This window comes from Rhizoctonia solani, chromosome 15 (assembly GCF_016906535.1).
Source record: "Rhizoctonia solani chromosome 15, complete sequence".
NCBI lineage: Eukaryota > Fungi > Basidiomycota > Agaricomycetes > Cantharellales > Ceratobasidiaceae > Rhizoctonia > Rhizoctonia solani.
In genome coordinates this window covers 825,283-844,133 of record NC_057384.1, presented here as the reverse complement: position 1 = coordinate 844,133, position 18,851 = coordinate 825,283, and the positions used below count along the sequence as shown (strand labels likewise).

General features: G+C 42.5%; 4 protein-coding genes across 4 annotated transcripts; 2 read left to right on the top strand and 2 right to left on the bottom strand.

The window, feature by feature from the left end:
- Positions 1-2,366: 2,366 nt before the first annotated feature.
- Positions 2,367-2,765, bottom strand: RhiXN_12068 (uncharacterized protein; the record flags this gene model as incomplete). Its single annotated transcript, XM_043331883.1, has 1 exon — positions 2,367-2,765. The coding sequence occupies one exon, from the start codon at positions 2,763-2,765 to the stop codon at positions 2,367-2,369; it is 399 nt and encodes a 132-aa protein (XP_043186644.1).
- Positions 2,766-4,639: 1,874 nt separating this feature from the next.
- RhiXN_12067 (Retrotransposable element Tf2 protein) lies at positions 4,640-5,111 on the top strand (the record flags this gene model as incomplete). Its single annotated transcript, XM_043331882.1, has 2 exons — positions 4,640-5,053; positions 5,085-5,111. 2 exons carry the CDS (start codon positions 4,640-4,642, stop codon positions 5,109-5,111), a joined length of 441 nt encoding a protein of 146 aa, XP_043186643.1.
- Positions 5,112-13,503: 8,392 nt separating this feature from the next.
- RhiXN_12066 (uncharacterized protein) lies at positions 13,504-13,779 on the bottom strand (the record flags this gene model as incomplete). Its single annotated transcript, XM_043331881.1, has 2 exons — positions 13,504-13,639; positions 13,694-13,779. The coding sequence occupies 2 exons, from the start codon at positions 13,777-13,779 to the stop codon at positions 13,504-13,506; spliced, it is 222 nt and encodes a 73-aa protein (XP_043186642.1).
- Positions 13,780-17,763: 3,984 nt separating this feature from the next.
- Positions 17,764-18,450, top strand: RhiXN_12065 (Transposase; the record flags this gene model as incomplete). The annotated part of the gene is made up of 1 exon (XM_043331880.1): positions 17,764-18,450. The coding sequence occupies one exon, from the start codon at positions 17,764-17,766 to the stop codon at positions 18,448-18,450; it is 687 nt and encodes a 228-aa protein (XP_043186641.1).
- Positions 18,451-18,851: the final 401 nt, after the last annotated feature.

Here is an 18,851-nt window from a genome sequence, read left to right as displayed (position 1 = left end):
TCTAACGCTGCCTGTCACGTGCTCATACGATAAGATCTCATGGAGATATTAGCTTCACAAGATTCTATCTATGTGGCTCAAGTACCTTACTAATCATTATATTTGTATCTTTACATCTAGCTCATCACATGACTAGCTCTAACTTGGGAAATGAACCTTATTCCTAGCTTAGTTGAGTCATACCTCTCATGAGATTACTAAGGTTCTCCTTATCTAGTAATTTCTAGTGGCACTGCAAATCCTGCTTATGAGTCATTCTGCTTGCCACCAGAATGACTCACACTAATGACTCACTCTAAGTGCTCATTGGCTGCCAAGCATTTCTTGATAGACTGAGTCATGTATTTAGATGTTTCTATTTTTTAACTAATTGCAGTTCAACCCAAGAGCAGTCACATTCCATCCTAGTCATATCTGTGCCTTCCCACCCACCAATCAAAGTCTTAGGAAGCACAGTCCTAAGCAAGTCATATTCATACTCTGACTAGGTGAATGACTCAGTAACCTTGCCACTCTAGGGTATAAAAGGGGACTCTTGCATACCCTTGGAGGGCACCACCTTACTTTACTCCACCTCACTGTTACTGTTGACTGTCACTCTTGGGTTTGGGCTTGCCCCCCTCAATTGTGTGATATATTGTGCCTCAAGATTTCAAATAACTTAAACTTGTATAAGTGGATCTCCCAAGTACCCATAGTGTGGAAAGGTTGTAGACCTGATACAGAGTTCTTAGGTTAAGTGAACAGAAGGCAATCATCCTTAAAGAAGGATATATACTAAGTAACCAGTTAGTTCCTGCAACTAGGAGTGAAACTTACATAACTATCTCTGCCAAAGGGAACCTGAGCCAGTACTCTTGCTCTTAGAGAAATACTTACTAAGACACTTTACACTGAGAAAAGATATATCTGTAGTTGATTGTATTCAAGATAGCTAGACCCAGAGAACCCTAAAGAAGCTACTTCTTTACTTAGCTTGGAAATTGGGAAATCTTCCAACACAGACTCTGCTCAGCACCAGAGTCTCAACCTCTTTTCCCCCAATTTACAACAACCAGAGATAAGAAAACAAGATCACATGACTAAAGGTCATGTGATGAGATTACATAATAAGCGCTCAGCGCCTAAATAGCATAAATCTGCATATATCCATAAATCTTCATAAAAATAGCGCATATATTCACTATTTCTTTGACTTAGTGGATTTTAAGGTGGTCACGCCTCTAGGGCATGACAATGCCAAGATGCTGCACTGAGATGTTGTGCCAAGGGCACCTACTGCAAATCCAAGCTTCTGTGCAGCCTGCAGCATGCTTCTCTTTTCACACAGACTCTTATATTCTCACAAGCACAGACCAACTTGTAAATTGTTCTGTTCTTATATATACAGCAGGAAAATTGCTTGGGAGCCCCAAGTCAATTTTACCTTGTCTCTCATCTGGAGAGGTTCCAGTAGCCAGCTAAGTAGCTGGACCTTCAGAAGTATTGCACTCACACAGTAGTCACCCAGATCCACACACCTCCAGGCCTAAGGCCCCCCATTGTTGCCAGTAGATACATTACCCCCACCTGAAGCAGTATCCCCAGTAGTCAGCCTTAGAGTAGTCAGCATTCTACTGTATCAGTATGGCCATAAGCACCTGCCACTGGTGTGTACTCAACCTTACAGTTGGTATACAACAATTACCTCAATTCCATGTACTCACTTATACTAGACAATGAAGATGCCCCTTTAATTTGTTGCAGGCAACAACTACATATTGCTGCTGCCTTAAAGGCTCTGTATCTTCTAGGTACAACCCTCCAAAGTAGGGTCAGGAACCTGTCATAAACAGAGGAAAATAGAACTAGCTGGAATTGAACCAGCTTGACCACTAAGCCATAGAGCTCTATTATTCCTCTGCTGACAACCCATGATTACACCTGCTACCCCCCAAATTTTGGCTGGGGCCAGCATGCAACCACTTGTACTGGTCATATGACCATGTCCAGGACAGAACCCAAGTTGCCATTTTCTTACATGTGCAAATCTACAGCCAGGACCACACATTACCTGATCTTGGCAGTGTCATGACCTTCATTGGCATGACATCATTTTTTACTATTTTCTATCTTTTTTCTGGAACGGTTTCCTTTTTTGGTATATACTTATGACTCATCAAGATCATGTGACATGCTTGATATATGATGTGAAATTGTAAATGACTCACTATTTGTTACTGTTGTTTTTGATGTGGCTTGCTTCATGTATTTAAACCAGGTCAAGTTGCTACTAGAACAGCAAGACTTGACCTCTTTGTCAATTCATCCTCACTCTCACCTATCCCCTTTACCCAGGCCCTTAGTTGGCCATTAGTGCACATCACTTATAAATCATAACCCAGGCCTTCATAGCCTGCTACCCTAACCATACCTTTTGGGCCTTTGTTGCCCTTCTTCCTTGTCTGATAGTCCATTGGTGATAGGGCCACAGACTTTAAGCCCCCTTGTACCATAGGTCCAAGCTGAGTTGTGACATTTAGGTCTGGTGAACTTGGAGGGTGTGCAATCTGTTTAATACCAAGTTCTTCCCAAGCCTGTTTGGCTAGCTTTCCTTGGTGTGCCAGGGCCCCATCTTCAACCACCAGCATCCTGTGTCCCTTGACTTTCTCCATCTGTGCAATGAAGTCCTTAAGTGGACCATTTAGGACCTGCATAACATATCCTTCCAAGTTGAGCCCTCCCCCCCTCCACCTCCCATTATGTAATTGCAGCTGGGGAGCCATCTTGTTGTATGCCAACTGTAAGGTTGGGTACTTGCTGGTGATTGGGTGCTTAAGGCTGTACTACTACACTGCAATCTAACTGAACTAGGCTAACTACTGGATGAAGCATGTAAGGCAGCAACTACTGGACTAACTATGGTGATGAGGGGCCTTAGGCCTAGAGGTGTGGTGGCTACTGAGCTACTGGTGAGTGCAATAAATGTCTGAGGGCCCAGCTACTTAGCTGGCTACTGGGGGGCCTGTTCTGGAATGTGAGACAAGGAAAAATCAACTTGGGGTCTCCAAGCAATTTTCCTGCTGTTTATATAATAAGGTGAACTATGTACATGTGGTCTGGGCATGTGTGAATAGAAAACTACATGTGATATAAGAAGTGTGCTGCAGGCTGTGCAGAAGCATGAATTTCTTCTAAGCACCCTTGGCACAGCATCTTGGCACAGCATCTCAGCATGATAGGCACCAAGATCATGTGATTTAAAAAGTAAAGATATTGAGACCGTAAAAAACACTAAAAAAATGGAAAAAATAGGGGAGTCTGGTGGTATAATTTGTAGGGGTGTAACACATCTCCAGCTGGAGAAGTGGCCCCTTATATACATGGGAGATACACCCCCATACCATTAATGCCTCACAGCCACTTTGAAAGGTTGGGGCTAGGCATTCCAGGAGATATGCCTCTCTGGGTTTCTGGGTGACCATTGGGTGAACTGAGTGATTGCCAGTCCCCAACTGGAGCTTGTAAGTCCAAATGGCTTCATCCCAGTTCCTAAACTGGTTCACGCAAGCCCATTCTAGATGCTTTAGGACCTTTTGCTTATCTAAGAATGGCTTTTAGCATGCAACTTATTGGCAGTAGCACCAGCTCTGGGCAATGTACCTGACTTGCACAGCAGTAAGGCCATTACCAACTCTAGTAGCAATAGATGAATATGGCTTGAAACAATGGCAAAGAAGGGTACAAATGACTAGATGGCACAATTGAGGTGAGAATTTGTGTGGGCAGCCAGATCAAGGCAAGGAGGCAAGGGTGCCATATGTTTCCCAATGTTTAACAGTTTTGCATGCCACAGATGGGGGAACACTGGTTTTTGCATATATTTTGGGGTATGAATTGCCCTCATTGTGTAGTGTAATTATATGAGCTTGATGAGTCACAGGGAGCTCTCAACTGCATTTGCAAGACATGGTAAGATGTATTGTACAAATTCTGGGCCATCATGTGACAGCATTTCCAAACTTTTTCTCCCTGCTAGTACTGTTACTATGCTAGATGGCTCCAGTTCCAAAACAGCCAAAATCCAGAAAAAGGCCCAGCTCACTTTTAAACTGAATTGTCATGCCCTAGAGGCGTGACCACCTTAGAATCCACTAAGTCAAAGAAATAGTGAATATATGCGCTATTTTCATGAAGATTTATGGATATATGCAGATTTATGCTATTTAAGCGCTGAGCGCATATTATGTAATCCTATCACATGACCTTCAGTCATGTGATCACGTTTTTCTTATCTTTGGTCATGTGACCTTATCTTTGTTATTGTGTTTGCTCATGTATGTACTATTCCCTCTACTTGTTGAATATATAAGGAGGGTTCTGAGAGCCTTAAGCCTCAGAACTTGACCTCTTATCCCTTCCACACTACCTACCCTTGGCATACAATCAGGTGCACCTTGAGTGTAATAGTCCCTGCCTTGGTTCTAGCCCTGCTATCTTAATAGCATAGTGCATTTTACTTAAATTGGTCTTGTCCACCCTTTATCTGGCAATTGCCTTGAGCATTGTTAGATCCCACTTGCTGATAAGTCCTATATTAGGCAATAGCTTGTTGGGCTTACCCTGTGGTAGTTGTTGGCTCTGACAGAATGGCAAACAAATGACAGAAACCTTCCTCATCCATAACACCAGATTGAATGATGCCATCTTGGGAATCAAATGGCTGAACACCCACAACCCCAAAATCAACTGGAGCCAACATACCCTTGCATTCCCTCACTTACCACCAGAGCAGATAACCATTGCCCAGGAGGAAGAAGCAGACCCCAACCTGCTTGAAGGAGTACCTGTCAGATACCACCAATATGCAAAGGTATTTGGTGAGGAAGAATTCAACAAACTTCCACCTTGCCAGCATTACAATATTGGCATCATACTCACTAAAGAAGGCCTGTTGAATAGTCCTCTATACAACATGATGGGTGCCAAATCTGCTACACTCAAGGATTGGCTGAGGAGTTGCTTCAGTAGACTAACATTAAAATTATGTCAAACTGGCCTCTCAGTGCTCATAGTATTGCATTGCTGACTATGCTAGTTTGCAGAGCTTGCAGGTCCTAGCATATGACTAACATGGGGCCCCAGCATGGGGGGACAGGGATGGCTGGGAAGGGGGTGGGAGATAATATAATGGTAGGGGGAATGGTAGAGAGGGGATAGGGGTGCTGTAGGGGAATGGATATGATGTATAGTAGGGGTACATGTTAATATATGTTACAGGGGGTGATCACATCTAAGGGTAATGTTAATGTAAGGGGTAGTATGGCAGGTTAGGCAGGGGGAGTGTGTCAGGGGAGGTGGGGGGTAATGTTAATCAAAGGGGAGTATGTTAGGAGGGAGTAGGGGTGGTGTGCATGCAGGCAGGTGGGGATGGGGAGTAATGTTAGTCAGGGGGGAGTATGTTAGAGGGGATAGTGGTAGTGTTAGGAGGGGGGAGTGTCATGACCTTCATTGGCACAACATAATTTTCTACTATTTTCTACCTTTTTTCTGAGACAATTTCCTTTTTTGGTATATTTTATGACTCATCAGGATCACATGCCATATTTGATATATGATGTGAAATTGTAAATGACTCACTATTTAGTACTGTTGTTTTTGATGTGGCTTTTCTCTTGTATATAAACCAGGTCAAGTTGTAGCTGAGACAGCAAGACTTGACCTCTTTGTCAATTCATCCCCAGCTTACACCTCACCCCTTGCCCAGGCCCTTAGTTGGCCATTAGTGCACCTTACTTAAGAATCATATCCAGGCCTTTGTTGCCCTCTACCCTTATCACACACCCCCTGGGCCCTAGCTGCCCCTCTACCCTTGTTCTCATAGTCCATTGGTGATAGGCCATGGACTTTAAACCCCCTTGTACCATAGGTCCAAGCTGAGTTGTGACAGGGAGCATGTTAGAAGGGAATAGGGGATAATGTTATTTGGGGGGGTATGTTAGGCAGGAATGGGGGTAATGTTCAGAGGAGAGAAGTATGTTAGGGGGTTTTGGGTAATGTTAGTCAGCATGGAGCATGTTAGGGGAGATAGGGGTAATGTTACCTGGGGGAAGTATGTTGGGAGGGGATGGGGGATGATGTTAGTTGGGGAGAAGATTTTAGGGAGGATAGGGTAATGTTAGGAGGGGGGAGGTATGTCAGGGGTGATGGGGCATAACACTGGAAGGGATGGAGTATGTTAGGTGCAAATAGGGGTAGTGTCATAACCCATATTTGGAAGGGTTATTACCATATATATCCACTGTCAAAGATATATATAGTATATATGATGCACAGTGATATATGATTAATATATGTTGCTGGGGGATGTTGCACTCCCCCCCCCCCTTGCCATGGGCCAATGTTAAGGTAGTCTGCAGCAAGATCTGAATGATATTGTCATAAACAGAGGAAAATAGAACTAGCTGGAATTGAACCAGCTTGACCACTAAGCCATAGAGCCCTATTATTCCTCTGCTGACAACCCATGATTACACCTGCTACCCCCAAATTTGGGCTTGGACCAGCATGCAACCACTTGTACTGGTCATGTGACTGTGTCCAGGACAAATATATTATTATAGAAGAGATTATGTCATCCCCCCCACCTCAAATCTGTAGTAGTTCAGTATAGTATTTGATAAAGGACTGGAGGGGGGGAGGTCATGTGACCTGGACTTAGAGAATATCACTAAGTCCAGCCATGTTGACCATAAGTCTCTTATCTGTGGGAACCCAGAGGTTCTGAGTGCCTAAGCACAAGTATATGCGTGCTTGCGGTCATGTTGACGTGCAACATGAGTGTGTTAGAGGCTTCACTAGGTCAGGACTTGTGGAAAAGAATGGAGTGGGTTGTGACAGGTGGTGCACACACAGGTGGGTGGGGGATAGGGGTAATATTAGTCATGGAGGGTATGTTAGGAGGGTGTAGGGCAATCTTGGTTACAGTGCAGCATTTCAGGGGCAGATAGGGGTAATTTTAGTCAAGGGGTATGTTAGGAGGGGATTGGTGGGGATTGCTAATAATATTAGTCAAAGTCAATATGTTAACAGGTGATAGGGGTGGTGCACATGCAGGTTGATATCCATCAAACTTTCTGTCTGATGCCTGGGCTGTCTATAAAGGCATAACTAGCCTTGCTCATTTGAGGAAGGATACATTGAACTTGGTAATTCAGCCACCATCTTGCCAGCAGGCATCACATCTTGAAAGATGAGATGAGGCACCAAGCAGCCTGAGAGGCTAATTAGCTAATGATGACAAGCTTCCAAAAACAGAAATTATGATGAATGTGTCATGCCATACTTTCCATTCTTGGTATATTGTTCATGCTCACATATTCCAGATGTACCAAAAGGGGAAATTATGGTCTAAAATTTTTATCACAATTTACATTTTTGGAAGCTTATGTCATCATTAGCTAATCAGCCTCTTAGGCTACTGATTGCCTTATCTCATCTGTCAAGATGGTGGCTTATCTATCAAGTTCAATGGATCCTTGCTCAAATGAGCAATGATAGGTATGCCTTGGTAGACAGCCCAAGCATCAGATGGACATCTTGATGTTAGTCAGGGGGGAGTCTTTTGGGAGACATAGGGGCATTGTTAGTGAAGGGGAGTATGTTAGCAGTGGATATGGGTGGCACCCACACAGGTAGGTGGGGGTGCAGGATAATGTTAGGCAAGGGGGAGTATGTTAGGGGGGTAGGGGATCATGTTAGTCAAGGGACAGTATGTTAGAAGACACAGGTGTAATGTTATTGCAGGAGAGTGTCTTTGCAAGGGGTAGGGGTGGTATGCACACAGATAGGTCATGGTGGGGTATAATGTTAGTCATCAGGCAGTATGTTTCAGGTCATAAGGGATAATTTTAGTTAGGGGAAGTATGTTAGGGAGAATAGTACTAATGTCAGTCAGGAGCAGTATGTTATCAATGGATAAGGGTCACTATGGCATGATAAAGTCTCAAAAATCAGTATATCAGTAAAAGACATCTTTTTTCAGTATAATTTGGCCTGAAAACTACAACATCAGTATGCTTTCCTCAGTACAAATCAGACCAAGGGAGAATTGATACTTAAAGTTAGCATATATTGATCTTGATTTCAGTTTGATTCCTACTTTAATACGCATTCTTATTTTCAGTATTTTAACCTTATACAGTGGGTGGTACACACACAGGTCAGTCAAGATACTGGATAATGTTATTGAGGTGCAGTAAATTCAATTTGGATAGGGGATAATATTAGTTAACAGAATATGTTATTACAGGGTGGGGGTGGTATGGACATGTATTAGATGGGATAGGGGATAATGTTGGTTCAGGGGAGTAAGTTAGTACAGGATAAGTGATGACATTTGTTAGGAGGACTATTTTGTAAATAGCTACAAGTAATCTACCAGGGTTTCCAAGCACTAGGTAGTGCCATACACTGCTCCATACACTCAAGGGGACTCCTTAGCTGCACATGCCACTTAGTTAGCCTACTTATTATGCCAGCTGATTAAGTGGTATGTGGCATATGGGAGCCCCCCTGAGCCTACAAAGCACCATATGATGCTAGCTAGCACACGTAAACCCTTGCAGATTTTGTAGAGTTGTCCTAGACATCCTTGAGGGGTGTCAAGGCAGCAGGTGCTTGTGGCTGGTTGGAGTAAAGGTAAAACTGCTTAAGGCAGTGGGGTGCTACCTACAACAACTAACTACTAATCTACAGTGTCAATGGCCATAAGGGCAATTGACAAGCCAAGTAGGTACAGTGGGGAAGTTGCTTAATGCAGTATAAACAATGTAAATATGTATGGACTTAGTGAACCCAGGCAGTGAGGCCCTGTGTACAAGTAGAGTGCAACAAGAGGCAGTCAACCTGGGGATTACCATGGTCATTTGGCCTCCTTATATACTACAAGGAGTTTGACTAATTACAAATATGGATGTGTAAAACCATAACCAATAAGAACCCTGCTCCTGCTGTGGCCTTACTCATGCCTACATGTCACCTATGTGTCATTATGATGTCATTGAGGTGGAGGTGGCTAAATTGCTGACTAAGCATGGGGGGGGGGATGTGGTAAGGTGCTTAGGGTATGATCTAAGCACCAAAGTTACATGACTGAAAAAGTTGTCTGTTCTACTTTGTTCAAATTTGAGAAGAACAGAATAAATTCTGAGGTATGAAATGTGTCTACAACAAGAGTTCTCCCTTATGCAAGCCACTAAGTTTGGGTATGTTAGCTGTGGATGTGGATCAACACAGGCTTAACACACATGAGTTTGATAGAACAACAGACAATGTTAGTTGGGGAGATTGACAAATGGGGGATGGGTCTGAGTAGCTGCCAATATTTAATAGTATCAGTTGGACAGTATGGGCTTGCAGTAACTTCTCACCTACACTGAGCAGCAAAGATATTGCAGGTCAGGAGAGGTCAAAACTTTATCTCCATTGCTGAGCAGCCAATCATTGAATCCCATCCAGATTATACTGGCTCATGTGGCCATTGTAACACTATGTGTTAGCACCAAATCTCACAAATCCATCAGCAACTAAGCTCACAGCCCCACTTTTGCTGTAATGTAACCTGCAAAACTTTTGCCAATTGTGTTGAGCATCTTAAAGATCTGCACATAACTGATTATGCAGCTCAGTACAAGCTCTGGTTTGTTGCACACACATCCTCAGTTATATGGGCCATTACTGGACAGAGTCTTAGCTTGTTTCACCCATTAGGGACTGTGTAATGGAACTGTCTTCTCAGGATCAGCAAAATATACTCAAAATTGCAGTTGCATTGAACTCAATGCACTGTGTGGGCTGGAAATGCTTTGGGGTATCCCAGGTGACTACTGGTACCCAGGGAAACAGTTTCCACAACCATCCCATACCTGGGACTGGCAATATAAGAGATTGCAGTGGGTTAGACTATATGAGCTGAAAATTGAAATGCCACTCATAAGCTGGAATCCAAGCCAAATGACATATGACTTCTAGCAGTAGTAGAAACAAGTGAAGGGTATGCTGAGATCAGTTATCTAGGGCAGCAGTGATGTGTACAGAAAGATAGCATGCAGTATACACAGAGATTGCAGTCAATGGGTGGGGTCCCAAATTGAACATGTTCTTAATCTGTGATTGTCAATCAGGAATCAACCAATCTTCTATCATAAGGTCTGTCTTAGAGGAACCTTCTACTGTATGAGTTTCAACCTCCTCCAATTCACAATCACAGAGTTAGAGCATGTTCAATTTGAGACCCCACCCATTGACTGCAATCTCTGTGTATACTGCATGCTATCTTTCTGTACACATCACTGCTGCCCTAGATAACTGATCTCAGCATACCCTTCACTTGTTTCTACTACTGCTAGAAGTCATATGTCATTTGGCTTGGATTCCAGCTTATGAGTGGCATTTCAATTTTCAGCTCATATAGTCTAACCCACTGCAATCTCTTATATTGCCAGTCCCAGGTATGGGATGGTTGTGGAAACTGTTTCCCTGGGTACCAGTAGTCACCTGGGATACCCCAAAGCATTTCCAGCCCACACAGTGCATTGAGTTCAATGCAACTGCAATTTTGAGTATATTTTGCTGGTCCTGAGAAGACAGTTCCATTACACAGTCCCTAATGGGTGAAACAAGCTAAGACTCTGTCCAGTAATGGCCCATATAACTGAGGATGTGTGTGCAACAAACCAGAGCTTGTACTGAGCTGCATAATCAGTTATGTGCAGATCTTTAAGATGCTCAACACAATTGGCAAAAGTTTTGCAGGTTACATTACAGCAAAAGTGGGGCTGTGAGCTTAGTTGCTGATGGATTTGTAAGATATTGTGCTAACACATAGTGTTACAATGGCCACATGTGTCAGTGAAATTTGGATGAGATTCACTGAGTGGCTGCTCAGAAATGGAGGTAAACCTTTGACCTTTCCTGGCCTGCAATACTTTTGCTGTTCAGTGTACCAACATTCCCTCCCATCTGCCAACATCCATGTTCACTCACTAACATTCACTCATATTCCATAACATTCCCTAACATTCACAAACATCAAATCTTCTTTTCTACTACCATCCCCAGCTAATTTCATTTCTTATTATACCCTTACCTAATTATATCTTGTGTTTCTGCTCTATTCTTGCTTGTGCATGTTGCATTTACCCAATTGATGCATCTCAATTCCAAGGTGTATGTAGTAATGTCACCAACAATGCACCACTCCCATCCTGATTGTCATGTGTTTATTTGTCACTACTGTTGAGTTGTATGGGTGACTCAAGCCCATGTTTCTGACATGTTGGCAATAAATTTGGCTGTTTGGGCAATGGGTACAGTGTCACCAGATGCTTGCTGTGGGCTTCTTGTAATTTCATTGGCAACCTCCATTTGCAGTGGTGAGAAGTGCACACACCAGGTGTGTAACAGGCTCCCCACTGGAGTAGTTAATCCTAGATGTACCATACATTCAGAGTTAGAACTAACATTTTGAACATGAAACTTGTACTTTCTGCACCTCCCAGCAAGACTGGTGGCTGTTGTGCTGCTCTCTTTGTGTTATTAGTGCCTTGCAAAATGGCCTGGTCCATTGTACTCAGCTGGACTCATGTTATCTTTGGGTATTCAATGATAATGATAAGAATTTCTCACCAGTGAGTCACAATGTTACTTGCTTAATGATATTGCATCCCATTCCAACTCACTTTCTTTATTGTTGTGTTCTCCACCTTGTAGTAGGACTTTATTGCTTTTTTGTTTGCAAAAATGCCATGTAACTACGTGTGCTGGCTCCTAATACCAATATCCTTTTAGAAAAACATCAAATTGTACATATATACTTAGAACGTCTGAGCCATATTCCTTGAAACCTTCCTTCTTGCCTAGACTGCCAAAAACCAACTGTTCTAGCCCTTCCAACACAGGAGTGCATTTCCTAGCCAATAGTCCCACCCCCACCCCCTGTTCTGTATTTGATGCTTGAATGGGCATTTGTGAATGGTTGAAGTGAGACCAGATGTAATAAACTCAATAAATCATTGCTGCCAAACCTTCCTGTCAACATGTGTTTGTCCAAACACTCATACATGTTTTGAGCTACCATAACATGTTGACTAAGCCACTCTGTTGGTATGATATGTAGAGAAGAATCAAGAGAGGGTACTGGGGGATGTTAACAGAAAGAAACAATGAAATATATATATATATATATATATATATATTGACATGAGATAAACAAACCAAATATACAAGTCACAAAAGAAACATACTTCAGCAAGTGTAGACACAAGCTGAGGATCAAATACAACAGAGTGCGCCCTATATACAAGAGGATGGCCCTAACTCCCAAGCAGGTGCTAAGCACCATCAGTGCATACACAGAAGGTCATGTAAGTGACCTTCCTACAACATAATACACATTGAAAGACACTACACAACAAGAAGCAAATGTCAACTGCAAAGAAATCAGTACAGTGAACAATAAAAATTAATGAAATGAAAAAGTCACCCCTGTCTACTCACAACCAACCCAGAACCAATTATGTGCTGAATGTTGGCATGTGGTTGGGCCAGTGCTTTTCAGCCCAAATAAGTTGCACAATGGGATTCTACAGTTGAGATAAATTCAACAGTGTAGTACAATGGACCAAAGACAATCCTTACCTTGACATGTTTGTTGCATTGGTTATACAGGTCAACTGATAGTTGGTCATGAAAGTTGGCTTTTTGATGTGCATATTTGGCCATTCCTGGGGCAAGGCCTGGCTGCAAAGACCTAGACTCCCACTCCCACTGTTTGTACTGAAATCTGTTTAGTGCCATTACCATCTCCCTTTTGAGAATTTTCAACTCTTCCTCCCATTGAATGTACTGCTGTTGTGCTCTAAACCACTTGACTTTGAGGACTGTGCTCATTTATAAACTGTGAGATTATTCAGAAGTTGTAGGGGGTAATCAAATAAACATACCATCTATCTGCCATTGCTCATCATTCATTGCTGCCTGCATGCACCAAAACCACAGGATGGCATGGCCTCCCTGTCCTAAGCCAGTTGACACATTCTCTAAGTGATCACTCAGCATATGCAATTGGTTTGACTTGAGCAGTTTATATGTTTCTTGGTAAGCAGAGGCAAGGTTGACACAAAGGAGGGCCCCATGAGAGCAATTATACCAGCAATGAGCTCTTTGAACTTTTGACTGTAATTCCTGCATTGCTACCTCCATATGTGTTGAAGCTTTCTCTCCCAAAGTGCTCTTGCATTTTTGTGAAAGTGCAAAGCTCTTTGCTCCTAACAAGTTCTTGATTGTGCAAAGTGCGTCCTTGCATACAGCTTGTTGGAGTCAAGCCTCCACTTTTGGCACCTGGAGACACCCCCTGTCAATGAGAGATGAGCTTAAATAGAACAACAGCAAGCCTAGCTCAGATTCCTCTGGGTGTGAGCTATTACTCTGTTCTTGCTCTTGGTGATTGGGGTCTCCCAATGATCAAAGGTATTGCTCTTGCTCCTGGTGGTGGGCATTGATGCAAGACAAAAGTTGTTTGCAGTGTTCATTGAGAATGTTTGGCTTACAGGGTGTGCCTTCTTTCTTTGTATTCAATGCATCATGCCATAACTTATCCCTAGGAATCAATATAAAGTGGATAGAATTAGGACCATTGCTTGGATGCACTCACAATGCATCCTCCAGATCAATACCCTTATTTATCCACTTGGTCATTCCTTGATTTGTTGTTTCAGTCTTGGCCAGCTGTTCTTCCATTGCCTCTTGCTCTCTTTCTTGCTTAAGGACATCTTGTAAGCTCTGGCCTATGTTTAAGTAGTCTCATCCATAACATACTATTCCTGTATCATTTGAAACTGATGAACTCACCCCAATCATATAAACCAAAAAAAGGGCTGGTCCGCTGCCTGTTTGTATCTTTATACAGCTCAATTGACTCTTTTCTCCCCTGAATGGTCAACTGGCTAGGTAAAGATTGGTCAAGTTCCATAAAAACACCCTTCTGTGCATGATAAGACTTGAATGTGCCATAAAACTTCCCAATCAAGAACACCACTATGATAACTGTGATAAGCATAAAGCTGATGGAATATATTTGCCACTTACTTATGGCTATATTCTTTTCAAAATTCCAGTCCAGAATTATATAACTAATTGAATCCAACCAGGCACCAGGACTTTTTTTGGATGTACTTCCTGTGGTCTTGTGTAGAAAGGCCCACATGCATTTGCAACCTTCCCCCTCTAGCCTCCCCACAAATGATTTGTACTTTAGGGAGTGTAAGACACAACACTTCTTTGTGTGTCCTTGAATGTGAAACTTTGGGACCCCTCCAATGAGTTTCAGGTCACTGGGGAGGGCCAGATATGCCATAAATTTAGTGGCCTGCCCCTGAAACTTAGGCAACCAATGACACCAGATATTGTAGGTCATTCCAAACTCAAGCAGCCCAAGCTTGAGTAACCATGCAATAGTTGATGCAATAGCATAGTTGCCATCAGTAAATATATGTGTAATTCATGATACATTAGCAACTAGTCATTATGCAGTAGTTGAATAACAGACTGTTCCCCCTTGAAGAAACTGACAACTCCTTGAGGCATGAATGAACTATGGCAGGCATAGGTACATGCACCTACCCCAGTCACATTGAGCCCTGCCCATTGAACAAATCTATCCAATGCTGCCCTGTGATTATCAAATTCTGGACAATTTTTGTCCTTATATACAATTTAAAACCATTATTAAGCACATGGATCCTCAGGCATACTGTACTGGGTTCTTTATTAGATTTGCTTTTCAACAATTCTTGATATAGGCCATGAGAAACAAAATAAATTAGCCCATCCATGAGACACATGTAATCCTTATCAACCTTCTTGGCCTTGCACATGTTCCAGAAGTTCCCATCAAAAGAAAACCAAAACATAAAAACACCCTAAAGATATGTCATGGTATTAATGCACAGTCATCAGCTGAATAATGGGTATGAGCAAAGCTGTTCTCTTGTTGTACTTAGATAGCTAGGTGCTGCCTTAAGCAACTTAGTCATTCTAGTATAGTTGCTAGATACCATAGTATAGGTCCCTGTTGCCTTATACAACTTACTGCTTGTAGTACCTGGTCTCAAGCACCAACCCCCACACACACCTGGACAAAGTCCAGGAAAATAAGGAACTCTTGGCAATCATCTGGTCATTTTGGTAATGGTAAATATTCTTGGAAGTGACCTTGAACCCAGTCACAGTATTTGCAGACCATTGCAACCTTGAATATTGGAAGGAGTTTTGCACAATCAACTGCCACTATGTGCAATGGCACCTTCTGTCCTAGACTTGGTCTGGGGCAGCATGGGGGGTGGCACTTGTGGCTGACTAAGTGTTGCAACCACACTGTAAGGTGGGCTACATGCTGGTGGGGTGGGTGCTTAAGGCTGTACTAGACATGCAAGTCAACTATCTAAGGCTATTGATATAGAGTAGGGTTTTAGGGACTATGTAATTAAGTACAGAAGATGATAAAGTTATTAATGGATCAATTATATATGGATATAAAAGGCAATAGACTAGCTATATAAGGGTAAATTAGGTTAGTAATCAGGGTGATCCCTACACTTAACAAGTAATCAAGCAATTACTGTAGATGCAGGTGGTTGGTTATGCTTATACCTATAGTATGAAAGTTAGTACTGAGTCTTATTTACTTGCTGTAATTTATCTAGAGTTATATCAATTTATTTGACAGAGATTGCACTTAATTAAAGTGTATATGCTGCTCTCAAGGCCTTAAACTCTCCCAACTGACTTACTCAAGAGGTTCAGGGTTGACCTAGGGCCTTTGCTAGCTACCCAGTATCTGTTGGAACCTTGCTAAAGGCTATATGCGCCAAGAAACCTTACAGGTTAAGTTCAGTGAGCTTAAGAGGCTAAGAAAGCGAAATATAACACTCTAAACTAAGTAAAGAAGATCTATTAGATCTTCAAGTTCACACAAGGGATGAAAAGATGGGTAAAAGGAGGAGGATTTCAAAGGGTCTCCCTCAAGGGCTTTATATACCCCAGAGAGAGAACAAATAACTATATACATGATGTACAAAAGAGGAAGTTACATGAGAGGTACAGTCTGAGCTATTTGATACATAAAGACCAATTAGTCCCAATAGGTCCTAGTGAGGTAGACACAATGCTTTTTATAGAATGTTCTAGAGCATACATGACTAAATTACATTAGTGTGAATGCTAAAAATAACCTTGAGGCAAGGTAGGATCTCATAGAAAAAGCTAGAAACTTAAATGGTTAGTATCTCCATCAATTTGGCTCAGAATCAGACAATTCCTTTTTGAGAAGTGAGATGCCGGAGCCTCCGACCTATTGGTATTTGTCCGCATAGTAATATGCCTATTTCCCGCCAAGATATTGGTGTTGGCATGCCCCGCCAACCTTTGGCACTTGCATGCTTACTTGCACTTGTTCTGTGGTCTGTAAGTACCATTCCTACATATAAATGTATGATACAAAAAAAGCTATAAATCACAGAATTAATATTATAACCATTTTGCTTGATCAAATGTGTATATATGCAAGCGCAATGAGAAAATAAAGTATAAAAGGTCTTATAGCACTGCCAGTTTCCAAATATAGCAATGCTCATGCCCATATTTGGATAGAGCAAGTATGATTACTCTAGTTTGCACTATTCACTATTGGCAATTAGGGGTGCATATGTCTAAAATAGTCATTCCATAACAGCTATCTACTGCTGCCTAAGCCACTTAAGGCAACTGTTAACTATCTACTAACTACTACTGACAACAATGGAGGGCCTTAGGCTGATGAGGATGGGATAACTGCTAGTGTGGTCAACAAGTAAGGGGCCTATGGGGGCCTGAGGGACTTAGCTACTGGGTACCTGTCTGTAATGAAAGACAAGGTAAAATTGACTTGGGGTCTCCAAGCAAATTTCCTGCTGTTTAAATAACAAGGAGAACTATCTACATGTGGTCTGTGCACGTGTGAATAGAAAACTACATGTGATATAAGAAGTGTGCTGCAGGCTGTGCAGAAGTGTGGATTTCTCCTAAGTGCCCTTGGCATGGCATCTCAGTGCAGGCATCTTGGCATAATAAGCGCCAAGGTCATGTGATTGAAATACAAAAGATATTAAGTTTGTAAAAAATGGCAGAAATATTAGAAAAATTGTCCAAATCCAATGGTATATGTTGAGAAGGTGTAACACTAAGTACCAATGAAACTACTTAAGGCAGTAAGTGAGGACCCTATGACAACTGACTACCTAATTGCAACAACCAAAGCCCTACAGGTATTGGCAAGCCAACTAAATATGATGAGCAAGCCACTTCAGGTGGTGGAAACAATGCAGCTCCAGTGCTGTTCAAAACTGTTCACAGAGATGCTGTTTTCTTCATGAACAAGCCATTATTTCACCACTAGTGGGCAGATCAGTTTGAAACTTCACTCAGACAAGCACTGCTACCTCTTCTATATGGTGTAGCTTGTTTGGTCTGACTTGGTTGAGAATTGACTGAGTAACAAACAAAACTGTCAGGGTATGTCCATGAACAGTTTTGAACAATGGGGTCTAGCCCCCCAATGATTTCATGGTGACATCAGCTGTGATGTCATATGATGTCATTCAATGATGTCATACTCTACTGGCAGGTTATTTAATCCCTCCCAATTGCTCTGAGTCTGCCTCAACCCTCTGCTGTCCCCTGCTTACCATGCCTAAAGCTTTGCCTCCCTCTGATGTCCAGAATGTTGTTGATAAGCTCAAAAAAGGCCTTCACTTTTCAGAAATTCACTCTCAAACTGGTGTCAGTGCTGGAATTATTAGCAGGATAAGGGCAATGCACTGTCCTGAGCTCCCCAAGCACTCTGGTGGCCACCCTTCTAAGCTCTCACCAACCAATATCTGCCATGCCACCCACTTGTTGACTGGCCCTGCCCCCACAACCCCACACCTAGTTGCTCAAGAGCTCTCTAGCACAAATGGGGTCCCTGTCTCAAGCCTTAATGTGCATTGGGCAGTGCAGAAAGCTGGTGTGGTACCTTTTGTCAAGCCCAAAAAGCCAGCTATGACAAAGGAACATATCAAGGCATGCTTTGAATTTGTTATGGCACACCAGCACTGGACAATTGATGACTGGAAGAGGATCCAATGGTCAGATGAGACCAAGATCAACAGATTTGGGTCAGATGGGCACCACTATGCCTATAAAGGGTTGGCTAGGCACCTCAGCCCCACCAGATCATCAAAACACCACAAGCATGGAGGAGGCCATATCATGATTGGGGCATGCATGGGGTGGGAAGGCTCTGGTCTTATGTGCAAGATAGATGGGTCTCTCACTGCTGTCCCCCAAATTTGGGCTTGGGCCAGCATGCAACCACTTGTACTGGTCATGTGACTGTGTCCAGGACAGTTGGACATGGAGAAGGTCATATTTAAGCAAGACAATGCAAGCTCCCACAAGGCCCATATTGTACAGGACTGGTTCCAAGAGAATGGCTTAGAGGTCTGTGAGTGGCCTGCTAACTCCCCAGACCTCAATCCAATTGAAAACCTTTGAGATCAAATCAAGAGGGAACTTTATAGCTGTGAAACCCCTGCAAGTGGGATGTTGGAATCATGGGAGAGGGTGCAGGAGATTTGGGACAAATGTAGTGCCCAGAAGTGCCAGGATTTGATAGAGATTATGCCTAGGAGGATTCAGGCTTGGATCAAAGCCAAAAGTGGCCCAACCAAGTATTGATATATGCTTGACTTGTATATCCTGTAGTGTTATGTATCACACAATTTTGCATTCAC